This window comes from Telmatherina bonti (genome assembly GCF_933228915.1).
Source record: "Telmatherina bonti genome assembly, chromosome: 11".
Classification (NCBI taxonomy): Eukaryota; Metazoa; Chordata; class Actinopteri; order Atheriniformes; family Telmatherinidae; genus Telmatherina; species Telmatherina bonti.
The window spans coordinates 5,623,350-5,641,772 of record NC_136629.1 but is presented as its reverse complement, the minus strand read 5'-3'; the positions used below and the strand labels follow the sequence as shown (position 1 = coordinate 5,641,772).

Here is an 18,423-nt window from a genome sequence, read left to right as displayed (position 1 = left end):
GTCTCACCCTGCTGGACCCACACTCCTCACATCAGTGTGTGTGTGTAAATATACTGGACCGTTCATGTGTACGTCAAAGAAAAAAAGTCTAATCTTCACTGCGATCTGGATCCATCTCTCTTTATTTTACTTTTGAAATGAATAAACGTATAAAATAAAGTTACAAACAGACAGAAGGTTGGAGGAGACAGACGGACGCTGGACGGGAGCCGGCGGTGGCGGCGTCCTCAGTTCTGGCAGCGCAGCGGCAGCCGGGATTTCTGAAGAGTCGCCTCGTCGGCAGCTTTTTGCTTGCTGGGAAGCTTCGCCTCCTTCTTCTTCTGCTGCAGAAGAAGAGCAGAACGCTTGTGGTTAACATGTGTCAGGATGTCCTCCGACATCCGGGTCCCGGTCCAGTTCCCGCCGCTCACCTTGAAGAAGGGAAGCCGCTTGCTCTGGTTGAAGACCAGGTTCTCGTCCAGGAAGGACGAGCTGTCGTTACAGGTCTCGTCCTCCGGAGAGTCCTGGGGACAGACAGGACGCTGCTTCACTACAAGGTGAGTTCAGGTGACGGCGGACAGTCAGGAGAAGACGTAGACGTACCTGCTCTGCCAGGCTGACCTTGTCCTCCTCCTGCTCCTCCAGCTCCTCCTCCAGCTCCTCCTCCTCCACCATGGCGGCCTGCAGCTCCTCCTGCCGTCTCCTCAGACTCTCCAGCAGCTCGCTGCGGCTCCTGGACTTGTTCAGCTGGCGGGGATACACAAAGTCCCGCCGCTGGGGGGTGGCACCTGAAGGCAACATGGAGAAAACGCTGAAGACGTTCCGACCCGGTCGGACCGAACCGAGGTCCGGATCAAACCGGATCCAGGGGGCGGATCGGGATGAACGTCTCACCGGTGGCGACGTCCTGCTGCAGCTCGTCCTGCAGGAAGCTGTGGACGAGACGCGCACCTCGCTCCACATGGTCCTCCATCTCGGCCCGCTGTCGGTCCAGGACGGTCCGGTCCAGACCGGTCTGGTCCTGCAGGGACCGCAGAGACCGCCTCGCTTCCTCCTGCCGGCCCCGCAGGTCCTCGCCGGCGGCGTGGAGACGCTCGGCGGCGCTGGTCTCAACGCTCTGCAACGACCGCGGAGACATGTTGGACACGACTGACAGGAAACCCCGTCTCGGTTTATTCCCAGTAGAGACTGGTTTAACTGGGAGAAGGTCAGTAACGTGACTGGTTTAACTGGGAGCAGGTCAGTAACGTGACTGGTTTAACTGGGAGCAGGTCAGTAACGTGACTGGTTTAACTGGGAACAGGTCAGTAACGTGACTGGTTTAACTGGGAGAAGGTCAGTAACGTGACTGGTTTAACTGGGAACAGGTCAGTAACGTGACTGGTTTAACTGGGAGCAGGTCAGTAACGTGACTGGTTTAACTGGCAGAAGGTCAGTAACGTGACTGGTTTAACTGGCAGAAGGTCAGTAACGTGACTGGTTTAACTGGGAGCAGGTCAGTAACGTGACTGGTTTAACTGGGAACAGGTCAGTAACGTGACTGGTTTAACTGGGAGCTGGTCAGTAACGTGACTGGTTTAACTGGGAACAGGTCAGTAACGTGACTGGTTTAACTGGGAGCAGGTCAGTAACGTGACTGGTTTAACTGGGAGAAGGTCAGTAACGTGACTGGTTTAACTGGGAGAAGGTCAGTAACGTGACTGGTTTAACTGGGAGCAGGTCAGTAACGTGACTGGTTTAACTGGGAGCAGGTCAGTAACGTGACTGGTTTAACTGGGAGAAGGTCAGTAACGTGACTGGTTTAACTGGGAGCAGGTCAGTAACGTGACTGGTTTAACTGGGAGCAGGTCAGTAACGTGACTGGTTTAACTGGGAGCTGGTCAGTAACGTGACTGGTTTAACTGGGAGCTGGTCAGTAACGTGACTGGTTTAACTGGGAGCAGGTCAGTAACGTGACTGGTTTAACTGGGAGCTGGTCAGTAACGTGACTGGTTTAACTGGGAGCTGGTCAGTAACGTGACTGGTTTAACTGGGAGCTGGTCAGTAACGTGACTGGTTTAACTGGGAGCTGGTCAGTAACGTGACTGGTTTAACTGGGAGCTGGTCAGTAACGTGACTGGTTTAACTGGGAGCTGGTCAGTAACGTGACTGGTTTAACTGGGAGAAGGTCAGTAACGTGACTGGTTTAACTGGGAACAGGTCAGTAACGTGACTGGTTTAACTGGGAACAGGTCAGTAACGTGACTGGTTTAACTGGGAACAGGTCAGTAACGTGACTGGTTTAACTGGGAACAGGTCAGTAACGTGACTGGTTTAACTGGGAGCAGGTCAGTAACGTGACTGGTTTAACTGGGAGCAGGTCAGTAACGTGACTGGTTTAACTGGGAGCAGGTCAGTAACGTGACTGGTTTAACTGGGAGCAGGTCAGTAACGTGACTGGTTTAACTGGGAGCTGGTCAGTAACGTGACTGGTTTAACTGGGAGCTGGTCAGTAACGTGACTGGTTTAACTGGGAGCAGGTCAGTAACGTGACTGGTTTAACTGGGAGCTGGTCAGTAACGTGACTGGTTTAACTGGGAGCTGGTCAGTAACGTGACTGGTTTAACTGGGAGCTGGTCAGTAACGTGACTGGTTTAACTGGGAGCAGGTCAGTAACGTGACTGGTTTAACTGGGAGCTGGTCAGTAACGTGACTGGTTTAACTGGGAGCAGGTCAGTAACGTGACTGGTTTAACTGGGAGCTGGTCAGTAACGTGACTGGTTTAACTGGGAGCAGGTCAGTAACGTGACTGGTTTAACTGGGAGCAGGTCAGTAACGTGACTGGTTTAACTGGGAGAAGGTCAGTAACGTGACTGGTTTAACTGGGAGCAGGTCAGTAACGTGACTGGTTTAACTGGGAGCAGGTCAGTAACGTGACTGGTTTAACTGGGAGCTGGTCAGTAACGTGACTGGTTTAACTGGGAGCTGGTCAGTAACGTGACTGGTTTAACTGGGAGCTGGTCAGTAACGTGACTGGTTTAACTGGGAGCTGGTCAGTAACGTGACTGGTTTAACTGGGAGCTGGTCAGTAACGTGACTGGTTTAACTGGGAGCTGGTCAGTAACGTGACTGGTTTAACTGGGAGCTGGTCAGTAACGTGACTGGTTTAACTGGGAACAGGTCAGTAACGTGACTGGTTTAACTGGGAACAGGTCAGTAACGTGACTGGTTTAACTGGGAACAGGTCAGTAACGTGACTGGTTTAACTGGGAACAGGTCAGTAACGTGACTGGTTTAACTGGGAGAAGGTCAGTAACGTGACTGGTTTAACTGGGAGCAGGTCAGTAACGTGACTGGTTTAACTGGGAGCAGGTCAGTAACGTGACTGGTTTAACTGGGAGCTGGTCAGTAACGTGACTGGTTTAACTGGGAACAGGTCAGTAACGTGACTGGTTTAACTGGCAGAAGGTCAGTAACGTGACTGGTTTAACTGGCAGCAGGTCAGTAACGTGACTGGTTTAACTGGGAACAGGTCAGTAACGTGACTGGTTTAACTGGCAGAAGGTCAGTAACGTGACTGGTTTAACTGGCAGAAGGTCAGTAACGTGACTGGTTTAACTGGCAGCAGGTCAGTAACGTGACTGGTTTAACTGGGAGCAGGTCAGTAACGTGACTGGTTTAACTGGCAGAAGGTCAGTAACGTGACTGGTTTAACTGGGAGCAGGTCAGTAACGTGACTGGTTTAACTGGGAGCAGGTCAGTAACGTGACTGGTTTAACTGGCAGAAGGTCAGTAACGTGACTGGTTTAACTGGCAGAAGGTCAGTAACGTGACTGGTTTAACTGGCAGCAGGTCAGTAACGTGACTGGTTTAACTGGGAGCAGGTCAGTAACGTGACTGGTTTAACTGGCAGAAGGTCAGTAACGTGACTGGTTTAACTGGGAGCAGGTCAGTAACGTGACTGGTTTAACTGGGAGCAGGTCAGTAACGTGACTGGTTTAACTGGGAGCAGGTCAGTAACGTGACTGGTTTAACTGGGAGCAGGTCAGTAACGTGACTGGTTTAACTGGGAGCAGGTCAGTAACGTGACTGGTTTAACTGGCAGCAGGTCAGTAACGTGACTGGTTTAACTGGCAGCAGGTCAGTAACGTGACTGGTTTAACTGGGAGAAGGTCAGTAACGTGACTGGTTTAACTGGCAGAAGGTCAGTAACGTGACTGGTTTAACTGGCAGAAGGTCAGTAACGTGACTGGTTTAACTGGCAGCAGGTCAGTAACGTGACTGGTTTAACTGGGAGCAGGTCAGTAACGTGACTGGTTTAACTGGCAGAAGGTCAGTAACGTGACTGGTTTAACTGGGAGCAGGTCAGTAACGTGACTGGTTTAACTGGGAGCAGGTCAGTAACGTGACTGGTTTAACTGGCAGCAGGTCAGTAACGTGACTGGTTTAACTGGCAGCAGGTCAGTAACGTGACTGGTTTAACTGGCAGAAGGTCAGTAACGTGACTGGTTTAACTGGGAGAAGGTCAGTAACGTGACTGGTTTAACTGGCAGAAGGTCAGTAACGTGACTGGTTTAACTGGGAGCAGGTCAGTAACGTGACTGGTTTAACTGGGAGCAGGTCAGTAACGTGACTGGTTTAACTGGGAGAAGGTCAGTAACGTGACTGGTTTAACTGGCAGAAGGTCAGTAACGTGACTGGTTTAACTGGGAGAAGGTCAGTAACGTGACTGGTTTAACTAGCTGCATCTCCAGTTTATAATATCATCTATAGCTTCAGAGAATTGGAAGGAATCTCTGTATGCTGGGACCAGGCTGGATGCTGGTGATCTTCTGCATTATAACATGATTCTCTACTGGAAACCAGTGCATGGACTCAGGAAGCTTCCAGAAACCAGTGTGAACCCAGTTCAGGCTGAAATCCACACATGCAGGTTAAAGCTCCATCATATGTGAAGAGGATCCAGAAACACGCCGTCTTCTCTGGACCAAAGCTCATTTAAAATGTTCTGAGTGGAAACCTGGATGAAGATGTGGAATAGTTAGTGGACAGCATGGACGGCGTGTCCTGCAGACTAAAGAGGAGAGGGAGCATCCAGCTTGTTATCAGCCTGCATCTCTGATGGGATGGGGTTGCATTAGTGCCGATGGCGTGGGCAGCTTCCACATCTGGGAAGCTCCATCAATGCTGAAACATCTGCTCCCATCCAGACAACGTCTCTTTCAGGGAAGACCTTGCAGGTTCCACCATGCTGGACCACATCCTGATGGTGGAACAGGAGAACTGGTCCAGCAGGACCACATCCTGATGGTGGGACAGGAGAACTGGTCTGCTGCAGTCCAGATGTTTTAACCAGTACAAACATCTGGAGCTTCATGGAAGCAGAAATTCTGCTTTTATTCACACAGAGACCAGATTTTATCGGCAATTCATGAAGTTTATTTTAGTCTTTCTGGATCTTTACCTGCTGCAGATTCTGAGCTTCGGAGGAAATCTTGTCCATCCAGGAGAGCTGTTCCTGGGTTTGGGACTCCACCTGCTGCCTGGCTCCGAGGCTCCACTGGAGGTCCTGCTCCACCAGACCTGCCGTCAGACATGAGGGTTAGCATGACGGAGCGGGACATGCGATGGAGGCGAGGCGGCTTACGTACCGGACACAGAGCTGTGGAGGTCGCTGCAGTAGCCCTTCATCTCCTCCAGCGCCTGCTGGCTCTCAGTGGCGCTCAGACGCAGGGAGGAGGCGAGAGAAGAGGAGGTGGAGAGGAGGAGGTCTGCCTGGGCTGAAGCCTGAGTCGCCACCGAGCTGCAGCCGCTGCAGAGACCAGACCAGACCAGATCAGAGTCCAGGTCAGACTGATGAACCTGATGGGGCTTTCCTGCAACTCACCTGCTGATGTTCTCCTGCAGCTTCATCACAGGTGTCTGCAGAGATCTGGAGGCCGAGCGCAGGTCTGTGTAGTCCTGCTGGATCTGCAGGGAAAGCTGCTTCATCCCCTGAAACAACCAGAAACACGTGTTGGTGGTCCGGATTCCCAGGAGGACGCGGTCTCCCTGCTGGGACCAGATCAGGTCTCACCGTCTGGTGTCTCTCCTGGGCTCGTCGAATCTTGTCCTCCAGCTTGTCCTGTTCGGTTTGCAGCGCGCTCAGTTCCTGCATGGTGGCGTCCTGCAGACCCCCCAGCTCCGTCACTAACCGCCTGAGAGAACCCCCCACCTCCTTCATCGCCTCCACCTGAGAGGCAGAGAGGAGACGTCACGGAGGCGACGGAGACCAACAGGAGCAGAGGAGGTGGTGATGGGAGGAGGTGTGGACTCACCTGTTCAGCCAGAGCGTGGAGCGTCTCCGTCGAGGACTTCAGAGCGTCGCTGAGCTCGTTGATGGCCGACAGACCCATCAGAGTCCGGACAGTCAAGACCTCCTCCATCTGCTGCTGATGTGCTTCCTGTAACACACCAAGTCCCCGGCTAAATAACACGTCTCCACGGCAACGCATCCCTCCATCCTCCTCTCCACCAGTCACACACGTCTCCACGGCAACGCGTCCCTCCATCCTCCTCTCCACCAGTCACACACACGTCTCCATGGCAACGCATCCCTCCATCCTCCTCTCCACCAGTCACACACACGTCTCCATGGCAACGCATCCCTCCATCCTCCTCTCCACCAGTCACACACGTCTCCACGGCAACGCGTCCCTCCATCCTCCTCTCCACCAGTCACACACGTCTCCACGGCAACGCGTCCCTCCATCCTCCTCTCCACCAGTCACACACACGTCTCCATGGCAACGCATCCCTCCATCCTCCTCTCCACCAGTCACACACACGTCTCCACGGCAACGCGTCCCTCCATCCTCCTCTCCACCAGTCACACACACGTCTCCATGGCAACGCATCCCTCCATCCTCCTCTCCACCAGTCACACACGTCTCCATGGCAACGCATCCCTCCATCCTCCTCTCCACCAGTCACACACGTCTCCATGGCAACACATTACATAACACACACATGAACATGTGAAGCAACTTCTAGATGTGAAAACGTTTCTCCTCCGTGAAGCGACTCACCAGGAGCTCCAGCAGACTCTCCTTCTCCCGCCGACACAGCCCCGTCTGCTGCTCCACCTGCTGCCGACTGCGGGCCACGCCCTCCGCCACCAGCGACCTGACTCCGCCCACCAGCGACTCCGCGGTGCTCAGGTTGCTCTTCAGTGCCGCCTCGTTCGTGACCAGCAGGGAATCTGAGACAGAAGGAAGCATGTTTGGCGTTTCGGGGACCGTCTGAGACAGAAGCAACCAGGACGGCCGTTCTTACCGATGTGTTGCGAGTAGCTGCTCAGCATGCGCTGGTGTTTGTCGGCGTGTTCCTGAACGCATCGCTGCATGCTGCTGAAGGCGTGCTCCACCCGCCCAGCGAAGCTCTGCTGGATCTCCTCGTTGTGCTGCTCCACCTGGAAGTTCAGCTGAGTTTTAGTCCGACAGAAAGTCTCTCTGCTCCACAACGTCTTCTAAGGACGCAGAACAATTTGTGTTGCCACAACCTTCGTCCTCATGTCGGGACGCGGCTTTTGGAGTCCACCAGGGGTCAGAATTGGGCCCAGAAAGGCTCATTTTACATCTAAATGAGGTTTTGTTTCAGAACGACCTCGGACTAGATGACCTGGAGGAGGTCTGGCTTTGGGGAGACTCAGTGAACCGGGAAAATCCTTTGAAGAGTCTGACCTTTTTCTTGCGGTCCAGCTTGTCATGGAGGCCCAACACGTCTCCAGTGCTGTCGTCCACCGTCTTCAGAAGCTGCAGGAGGAAACACACAAGTCCAGTTCAGACACGGAGCTGGAAGACCAGATCTGAGCACCAACCAGGAAAAACTAAACCAGACAGAGCCCAGATCCACTGGATCTGCATCAGACTGAGGGGGCGGTACCTGTCCGGCCGTGGCGTACAGAGATTCCTGAACGGATGCGAGCTCAGAGGTGATGAACTCCTCCTCAATCAGCTTCTCCTTGGTCTCCTGCAGGTTTCTGCTGGTCTCGTCCAGCCTGGAGTCACAAAGAGACCTTCAGGCCAGACCAAGACCTCTCCGTGGAGGAAACGGCTTTTCTCACTTGGTTTAGTCACTTTTACAGACTCAGGAATCAGGCTGCACGATTAACCGCTAAAAAACTGCAATCTCATTTCAGAAGAGGACGATTGAAAAAAGAAAAGAAAAGAAAAGAAAAGAAAAAAGAAAAAGAGGTGATTGCACCGCATTCTGATCCAGGACATGAAAACAAGTGCTCCGTCTTTCTCCCTGAAACAACGATGGAGACTTTTACCGCGTGATGCTGAAGCCGGTGAAGCCGGAAACAACAGCAGAACATCCCTCCCGGTCAACCATCCAGACATGAATAACGGGAACGTGATACGGCGGTTCTCCACACCACGTCGACCTCCCGCAGCTACAGAAGCTACCGCTTCACCTGGCTAACGACGTGGCTCCAGTCAGCACTGTAAAACCAGGGATTTAGGACAAGGATCGCCACACGGCGCCGTCCCGCTACTATTTTTCCCAAGTTGCCCGACCTGCTCCATCCACGCGCCGGTGGAGACAAGCAGTACGACGACAGACTTATGGTCTGAACTATGGAACCACACACGAGTCCGTCAGTCCATGATGTGACTTCAGCGTGAAAAGTCTCTGCTTCAGACAGACCACCTTTCCCCCCCGAGGACCACACAGGACAGAATCTGGCATCTCTTATCGCTTGGAGGAAGAAAAAATGGTGTGCATGACGATGATGGTGACTGTTTATGTTTCCAGAAACTTGTCGACCTCTCATCACCTCATGCACAGAAAAACTGGTAACATTATTCAAAGGTCGTGTGTACGAGAAGACAGGAGAGACATTTATTTTCATGTTCAGTGTCCGATGCTAAGAAGTTGATGTAATATGCGCAATACTGGAAAAAATCTCAATTCTAGGCTAAATAAGTTGTGATTCTCGCCCCCCCTGATGAGAAGCAGCAGACTGGAGGAAAAGGTGGCAGCTAATCCGATGACACCAGAAACTAAAGGACTGGGAACACTGGGAGGCTGTAGGTGGAACAGCTGGTGTGGAGCTGAAGCTCTGGGAAAACCAGATCAGCTTCCTGGTGCGGCGGATGGATTACCGGCACAGCGACATAAAATCTCCCCCGGACCCCGTCTTTAGGGACGCATGGCATTCTTACATACGGTGCACACGCTATGAGCCCTCAGGAACACGCGTCACGTGTTTCTGAGGTCTGGACTTTGGAAAGGAGCGTTTTCATCATGCGGTTCTCAGCGTGTCTGTACCTGAGCTGCTTGTCATCTAGGTCTGCCGCACACTGCTCCAGCTGGGTTTTACTGTCCGCAAACAGCTCCGTCACCTGCAGGCGGGACGAAGACATCAGCTTTAACTCCACCTGTCACTCAGACCAACGCTGAGACAGACCGCCTCCTACCTTCTTCAGCTCCTCCTCCATGACGGAGATCTTGTCCACGTACTCTGAAATCTGCTCCTCATGGGAGGTGATCTGAGACATCATGCTCCTGTTAAACACACACACACACACACACACACACACTTCATTAGGTGACGATATGCTTTCATCCAGATTTAATTAGATTCAGATTTTTTGGGATCCAACTTGATTTAAATTGTGATTCCCATGATTCTTCGATTTGTGTAAAAAAAACAAAAAACAAAAAACAAACAAAAAACAAACTTTTTTTTTTTTTTTTAATGTAAAAAATCTTTTACTCGTTTATTTTTCTTATTTTAATGAGGAAAAAACATCCCAGTGGCCAGACCATCATTGTGCTGCGGGAACGCCCAAGAAGACGAGTAAAAAGATCAATAGAAACAATAAAAATAAAAATGTTTATCATGGATTAATATTATTTATTTGGGGGGAAAAAATGGTTTTTTTTTTTTGTTAAAAAATTGTGAAGCAAAAACAAAACAAAAAAGGCGTTTTTAAAATGTTCAAATTTTTCCCCACCCCTCCTCCTCTTCCTCCTCAGCAGGCAGAGCTCCCCATCAGTCGGCTTCACCATCAGAAGTCACCTTAGCTTTTAACAGCAGTAACTATTGATGATTGAGCCGCCGGGACAACGATCCGCTATGAGGAGCAGAAGCGTCTCATCTCAGAGCTTCAGCGTCTGTTCGACTCATTCAGAACGTTTCCTGCAGCGTCTCATAAAAGATCCCGTTCAGCATGAAGACCGGAGTTTCTTTCTCCAGATCTGCGTTTCCTACCGAACTCGGACTTACTCGTAGTTTTCTGTTGATAAATAAACTCCATTCTTGTCCCGCGTGGCGGCCAGGTCGCGCTTCAGACGTTCGATTTCCTCCGTGTATTCCTGAGAGAACAAAACGCTGCGGTCAGCTGCTGTGATGCGTTTAGTGACCTTTTCTGACACGTGTGACATATTTCTGTCAGAGTCGGCTGTACGGCTGGTACGATGGAGCTAAACCTGCTGAAGGGACGTTTTTCGTCTGGTCTACCTTGATGAGCGTCCTCTTGGTGAGCTTCTGGTTGACTTCGGGCTTGTTCATGATGTTCTTGGCTCTGCTGGCGTACTCCAGCGTGCTCAGAGACTCCTGCAGACAGAAGAAACCGTCACAGCAGCTGGAAAGCACCACAACAAAGGAGAACTGGATAAAGCGCGTACCTCCAGGTTGCTGGACGATGGAGACACTGTGGCGATGATGGAGGTTTTTGTTCTTCCCCCCAGAGAGTCCTGAAGGATTCTGGTCAGTTTGGACTCCCTACAGAGTTACCAGAACCAGTTATGAATGGTCTTTTCAGCCTCCCTCCCAGTATCCATCCTTTTCATCCATCCTCATCACAGTGGACATTCATGTCCAGCGTGTCCAGACTGACCTGTAGGGGACGTGAGGCCTCTTCTCCACCAGGGCCGTAATGACCCGTCCCAGCGTCAGCAGAGACTGGTTGATGTTTCCCGCCTCGCGAGCTCGTTTGTCAACAGCCCCCGAACGGCCGATGTTCTCGCTGCCGGCAAGATCCACCTGAACCAGAGACAGAGTTTTGAGACCCGCCTCAGACATGGAGGTAGGAAGGTGTTAACGAACAAACCAGCTACTTACCAGGTTGAGCTTCCCGATCTTCACCAGCTCCTCTCCATCCAGGGTTATCTCCTTCATGTGGATGGTGACGGAAAACACCGAGTGGGAGCGACTAAACAAACACAACACAGTTCGGTAAAGACGACAAAGCTCGGAAAAAGACGACAAAGCTCGGAAAAAGACAACAAAGCTCGGTAAAAGATGAGATGTTCGGTAAAAGATGAGATGTTCGGTAAAAGATGAGATGTTCGGTAAAAGATGACAAAGTTCGGTAAAAGATGAGATGTTCGGTAAAAGATGAGATGTTCGGTAAAAGATGAGATGTTCGGTAAAAGATGAGATGTTCGGTAAAAGATGACAAAGTTCGGTAAAAGATGAGATGTTCGGTAAAAGATGAGATGTTCGGTAAAAGATGAGATGTTCGGTAAAAGATGAGATGTTCGGTAAAAGATGACAAAGTTCGGTAAAAGATGAGATGTTCGGTAAAAGATGAGATGTTCGGTAAAAGATGAGATGTTCGGTAAAAGATGACAAAGTTCGGTAAAAGATGAGATGTTCGGTAAAAGATGAGATGTTCGGTAAAAGATGACAAAGTTCGGTAAAAGATGAGATGTTCGGTAAAAGATGAGATGTTCGGTAAAAGATGAGATGTTCGGTAAAAGATGACAAAGTTCGGTAAAAGATGAGATGTTCGGTAAAAGATGAGATGTTCGGTAAAAGATGACAAAGTTCGGTAAAAGATGACAAAGTTCGGTAAAAGATGAGATGTTCGGTAAAAGATGAGATGTTCGGTAAAAGATGAGATGTTCGGTAAAAGATGACAAAGTTCGGTAAAAGATGACAAAGTTCGGTAAAAGATGAGATGTTCGGTAAAAGATGAGATGTTCGGTAAAAGATGAGATGTTCGGTAAAAGATGAGATGTTCGGTAAAAGATGACAAAGTTCGGTAAAAGATGAGATGTTCGGTAAAAGATGAGATGTTCGGTAAAAGATGACAAAGTTCGGTAAAAGATGAGATGTTCGGTAAAAGATGAGATGTTCGGTAAAAGATGACAAAGTTCGGTAAAAGATGAGATGTTCGGTAAAAGATGAGATGTTCGGTAAAAGATGAGATGTTCGGTAAAAGATGACAAAGTTCGGTAAAAGATGAGATGTTCGGTAAAAGATGAGATGTTCGGTAAAAGATGACAAAGTTCGGTAAAAGATGAGATGTTCGGTAAAAGATGAGATGTTCGGTAAAAGATGACAAAGTTCGGTAAAAGATGAGATGTTCGGTAAAAGATGAGATGTTCGGTAAAAGATGAGATGTTCGGTAAAAGATGACAAAGTTCGGTAAAAGATGAGATGTTCGGTAAAAGATGAGATGTTCGGTAAAAGATGAGATGTTCGGTAAAAGATGACAAAGTTCGGTAAAAGATGACAAAGTTCGGTAAAAGATGACAAAGTTCGGTAAAAGATGAGATGTTCGGTAAAAGATGAGATGTTCGGTAAAAGATGAGATGTTCGGTAAAAGATGACAAAGTTCGGTAAAAGATGAGATGTTCGGTAAAAGATGAGATGTTCGGTAAAAGATGACAAAGTTCGGTAAAAGATGAGATGTTCGGTAAAAGATGACAAAGTTCGGTAAAAGATGAGATGTTCGGTAAAAGATGAGATGTTCGGTAAAAGATGACAAAGTTCGGTAAAAGATGAGATGTTCGGTAAAAGATGACAAAGTTCGGTAAAAGATGAGATGTTCGGTAAAAGATGACAAAGTTCGGTAAAAGATGAGATGTTCGGTAAAAGATGAGATGTTCGGTAAAAGATGAGATGTTCGGTAAAAGATGACAAAGTTCGGTAAAAGATGAGATGTTCGGTAAAAGATGAGATGTTCGGTAAAAGATGAGATGTTCGGTAAAAGATGAGATGTTCGGTAAAAGATGACAAAGTTCGGTAAAAGATGAGATGTTCGGTAAAAGATGACAAAGTTCGGTAAAAGATGAGATGTTTGGTAAAAGATGACAAAGTTCGGTAAAAGATGACAAAGTTCGGTAAAAGATGAGATGTTCGGTAAAAGATGACAAAGTTCGGTAAAAGATGACAAAGTTCGGTAAAAGATGAGATGTTCGGTAAAAGACGACAAAGTTCAGTAAAAGATGACAAAGTTCGGTGATACACAACCAGGTTTGGTAAGACGACAAAGTTCGGTAGAAGATGAGATGTTCGGTAAAAGATGACAAAGTTCGGTAAAAGACGGCAAAGTTCGGTAAAAGACGGCAAAGTTCGGTAAAAGACGGCAAAGTTCGGTAAAAGACGGCAAAGTTCGGTAAAAGACGACAAAGCACTCAGACCGCCGTGTGTTTGCGCTCAGATCACCTGGAGTAGGCGTTCATCAGCGTGGAGGCCGTCCTCCTCTTAGCTGCTCCTCTCTCCAGGATCTGGTAAACTTCATCCTTGTTGTGGACCGTCACCTCCTCCAGACCCTTGACCACCACGCCGCGCTGCAACACAAACACCATGATCAGAAAATGGCCAACGTAGCGGCAGGACACACATCGAACGACCAGTCGGACCTTGTTGCGCGGGTCATCGAAGAGCTGCAGCCGCTCGCTGACGTCCTCGGTGACGCTGAGAAGGTCGAAGAGCTCCTCGTTGTAGATCTCCAGCAGGGAGACTTTGACTGAGAACTCGGTGCCGTTCTCGGAAAGCTTCTCGAATATCTGATGCAGCGTCCGTGGGATGATGCCGGCCAGCGGGTCCTGAGAAGAAACCGCAGCAAGTTCATCTGACCTGAGCGCTGACCGAACACTTTCCGGAACATGAAGGAAAATTCGGTTTTCTGCCTGGTCTCACAGAACCGTGCACATGCACAGCAAAGACCCGATCATGACCCGATTCCTGGACTCATCAGATCCTTCAAGCAGCCACGTAGACAGCATAATCTGATCATTGTGGGACTGTGAGGATTAACCGGAGGAAGGAACCGGCTCCGTGTTTCCTACAAACAAGACTATTTCATTAAGTCAGGGTGGAGCCTCTGGTAGCAATCCCATCCCAACAACCTTGTTAGGGGGAATTCTTCCAACTCCATGTCCTCCTGTCTTCACTGTCAGATCAATATTTGAGATTTTCTCTCCCTAAAAACTTTCTGGTGCAACAAATACTGAGCAGGATGCAAACGACTTCCGACTTTACCCCGACATGACAGTGTTTCAGTGAAGCAAAGACTCAATGTGTCACTAAAAACAGAATAAACCGGAGCGACGTCACTGTAAATGTTTTCGGATAAAAGTCCGTTTCTGTCTACGTAAACGCATCATGAGACCAGAGCGACTCATGATGGCACACGCGTGTCACGTGGACAACAAAACAAACTACTCACAGCTGCGACTCGGTTCTCTTTGTTCATGTAGACGAGTCGTTTGAGAACCAACTGGTTCATGAAGATCACATCTCCAGGGTTGACAGATTTCCCCCCAACATCGCGACATCTTCATGCATGTACACCCATTAATCCGACTTATCTTGTCGCTGCGTCTGAGCATGTGCAAAGAGCTTTGACGCCTCTGTCCAAACCCGGCTTCTCCCCGCCGCCGGTACAACCCTACAGCTGTGTGTGAACGGACTGAACTGACCTCCTCCCAGGTGAACTGCTCGTCGGGACTTCGCTCCCCCTCCATGGTGAAGGTCTTTCCGGTTCCGGTCTGGCCGTAGCTGAAACAGTTTCAGATTATTGATTCTCCCTGATTCTTCTGTTTCGGTTTCATTTCCTGGTTTCAGTTCGGGAGGAAACTCACGCGAACACGGTGCAGTTGTACCCCATGATGACCTCGTCCAGGATGGGACACACCACGCTCCGGTACACCTCGATCTGCTTGGCGGCCGGACCGAACACCTGAGGGCGGAAGAGACCGTCACGGAGAAGCCACGTTTCCATGGTTACACAATCAGAGTTTCACTGATCAGCTGATGGATGAACGGATTGATGAAGAGGAAGAAGAGATCTGCTGGACTTACCATGTCGAACGTGTAGGTCTTCCGCGACGCCTTGTCGTTTACGCCTCCCGTCTTCACGATCACCTCCTTCCTGTTCTGATCGCAGTCGATGACGCCGTACGATGACTTTCGCTCCACTGTGTTGAAAGGTCTGAACGGAAACACCATCATCATCATCATGCAGAAGCTGAGTTCAAAGTTCCACAGAGTGGAGAGAAGAACATTTTCATGTCTCTTCGTTACAAAGTTCAGCACCGGACCAGCAGGACACGGCGCCACGTGAAGAAAACTTTGTTTTTTATGAGCAAAAATCAAACGTTTTCATAGCTTATAACGAGGTATTTATAAATACACCGTCGGCAGCGCAGCCAGCACATGGCTGCCACGTTGCTTCGCCATCTTTGAACACGGTAGCGACTCTGATGCCACGCTCCTCTGCAAAGGCTGAACAAAACAACACCTGTTTACCTTCAGTAATTTACCCATTATCACCCAGTTTCCAAATAAAACAGGGCTGCATGTCATTTAATTACCTGCTGCATGAGACATTAAATTATTACAACTTAAAAACCTACGTTACACATTTATCAATTATTACTTAAATGTGTGCTTAAATAAATAATATTGGACATGAGTATTTTTTTTAATGAATTACCTAAATGTATCAGAAGTAATGAAAGTTATAAATAATATATATAATTTATTACATTAACAATTATTTGAACATGCTTTTAAAGTAATTTAAATGAATTAAACTGATGTAATAACAGATTTAATTATTACATGATCTAATTATTTAAAGCTACGGTAGGTAACGTCTCTCAGAGACGTGTTGCTCTGATAGCAGTCGATACATTCTGTAATCATGAACAATAAGAAATCTAGTTAGACCCCTCAGTTTACTGTAAATCTGTAAAAACTCTGACCAATCCAAACGTTCTGACCCAAATGGAGTTGTTCATTTCTTATATTTCATAGCTTCTTCTCCCGGCTCCCTTCCTCCCCCTCCAGCAGCACATACCTTAGGGCCGGGCAATATGGTGGTATGTATCGTTAGAAAATGTCCATCGTTTCATACGAGGCTCTATCGTTTACGCCACGATAAACTGCTTTACTGCAGTATTTTACGTCTAGATCCGCTTTACGGCACGCTGCAATACATAAACATGGAGGAAGACGGTAGCAGACGTGTTTCAGAGGATAATTCACTAAAAGATGAGCAGCCGACCCAAACCAATGAGCTTGTTCCTAAAAGAGGGAAAATTCTGTCTGGATGCGGTTTGGATATAAAAAGAGAGACGTGGAACCGACAACAAACTAGCTCACAGTCCCAACAACGGACTTCGACACAACTAACTCATTTTATCACCTGCAGGAATCAGGATAAACAATCCAGAATAAAGAATAGAGTCAACCAGCAAAAGCAGCGTCAAGTGGAGGAGAAAGCTCATAATAAACTCCAGACCAAACGCTGCAGCAGGTATTTACCTGTGGAACGCCATACGGCCATAGTTCCCCCAGATGGAAGGAGATCACTGCTGCTGTTGCCTAGCAACATCTGATACATAACTGATGACTGACACAACATTACACAGTTTTATATCGTGATGTATATTGTTATGGGGAATTAGTTGTATCGGGATACGAGATTTTGCTCATATCGCCCAGTCCTAGCATACCTGATAGCCACACCCTGCATATAAACAGCGTGTTAGGATGAAAATACAAAGTAGTGAAGAAGAGACTCGAAAGGCAAACATGGCTGAGAAAATGCAGGAAGGATTTCCCGACCCGACTCGGTTTATTTGCCTCCTCCTGCTAAACAGCCGAGAAAGAGAAAATCGTTGGTGGAAAAAGCTGCGAATAAAAAAGCCTCGGATCACGCAAAGAGCAGAACCAGAGGGGGAGGAGCCAAAATGGGAGTAGTAGGGGCCAATATAGGGGGAGGAGTCACTGTAAGGGGAGGGGCCAAGACAGGGTGCCACTCACATTTTTTTCCCACATTCTTATTTTATTTTCCTATTTGTTTTGGATACTTGTTCGTCTTACAGAGTTTACGCTGCTGGACCAGAACGGAGAGGATAGAAAAGGGACAGAAAGAGAACAGAAAAGAAAACAGAGAAAACAAGAGAAAGAGATCAATGCATACACGTATATTTCACATCTAGCTACCTCGCCAACATCACCTACCCCGGCTTTAACCTTCCCTAAGCCAATGATCATGAATCAATTTAAACAATCACAGCACACGCCTGATTGGTGAATGAGGACTAATCACAACATAATCCCAAAGAGACACAAGCTTCGGTATTTATCTGGGTGTTGGACGTCTTCCCCCAAACCGTGATGCATTCAGCATGGAAACTATAAAGTTATTAACTTTATGAGTTTATTCTAAGCTATAACAGTTTAATGACACATTTAGCTGATAATCATAATACTCATACATTTCTCCCTTCAGATGCTGTATTCTGTAAATATATACAGAAACAGCTGACTTTACTACATAAAAAGAACCTCAGAAAGATGTGAGACAGTTATTTCCAGATTAATTTCAGAATAAGATTAATTCCAACAAGCTGCATTCCTGTGACATATTTATCAAAGAGCTAGCAGGGAACAAGAACCTTTAATAAACTTTATGTGAACCTGAATCAACATGTGATCAGGATGAGTTCATAGTTTTACTGGAACATGGAATTAAAAGATCATTTCTGACAGAGTGAAGTGGTTTCTAGCACAGATACCACCAGCAGCACAGTGAAACAAGCCGGATCCTCACCTGCATCTCACAACCACCTGGATGTTTCTGCCCTTCTCCTCCCGCTTGGCTCCGGCGGCGCCGTGTGAAGACATGGTGGCGGCGGGGAGCTGCTCCAGACAGGGCACCGGTACCACAACCAGCTGGGATGTCAGCTCCTACAGGTGTCACATAGTATCCCACAGGTTACTGAGCAGAATCGACTTAACTTCATAGTTTATTCACCGTAAGACGACAAGAAGTAAGTTCGGTTGTTTTAAATAAGGAACGACTACAGGTTAACTAATCCCAAACTACTTACCGAATAACGGCGAACTCCTGGTTCTCCTTATAAATTATAAGTTTGTAATTTCCAGCTTATTAAAGAGGTATCAGTTGATAATCAACAGTTAGATTCTCCCCCAACAACGCAGTTTGTTCTCAGAGAAAACCTCTCTGGCGCTCTGAGACCTCCGAAAGAAGTTCAAACCTCCGAAACAGTTCAAACAATACTTTTAAATGTTATTCCTCCAATAGCAGGCGAGGAACGGTAAAACAAACGATACTATTGGCCACCGTGAACACGTGATCAGTTTAGCGCGGAGCATCACGGGAGATAACTGATGGAAATCATAGACATGGTTTCAATAGAAGCCTC

General features: G+C 48.2%; 1 protein-coding gene across 1 annotated transcript; it reads right to left on the bottom strand.

The window, feature by feature from the left end:
- Positions 1 to 227: 227 nt before the first annotated feature.
- kif11 (kinesin family member 11) lies at positions 228 to 17,881 on the bottom strand (the record flags this gene model as incomplete). The annotated part of the gene is made up of 24 exons (XM_079249466.1): positions 228 to 503; positions 583 to 767; positions 874 to 1,096; positions 5,423 to 5,541; positions 5,610 to 5,770; positions 5,846 to 5,952; positions 6,035 to 6,190; positions 6,276 to 6,401; positions 7,026 to 7,198; positions 7,273 to 7,408; positions 7,680 to 7,751; positions 7,882 to 7,996; positions 9,274 to 9,347; positions 9,423 to 9,510; positions 10,235 to 10,323; positions 10,469 to 10,564; positions 10,636 to 10,732; positions 10,848 to 10,993; positions 11,072 to 11,162; positions 13,406 to 13,788; positions 14,665 to 14,743; positions 14,827 to 14,924; positions 15,047 to 15,176; positions 17,808 to 17,881. 24 exons carry the CDS (start codon positions 17,879 to 17,881, stop codon positions 228 to 230), a joined length of 3,294 nt encoding a protein of 1,097 aa, XP_079105592.1.
- Between the last annotated feature and the right edge of the window lie 542 nt (positions 17,882 to 18,423).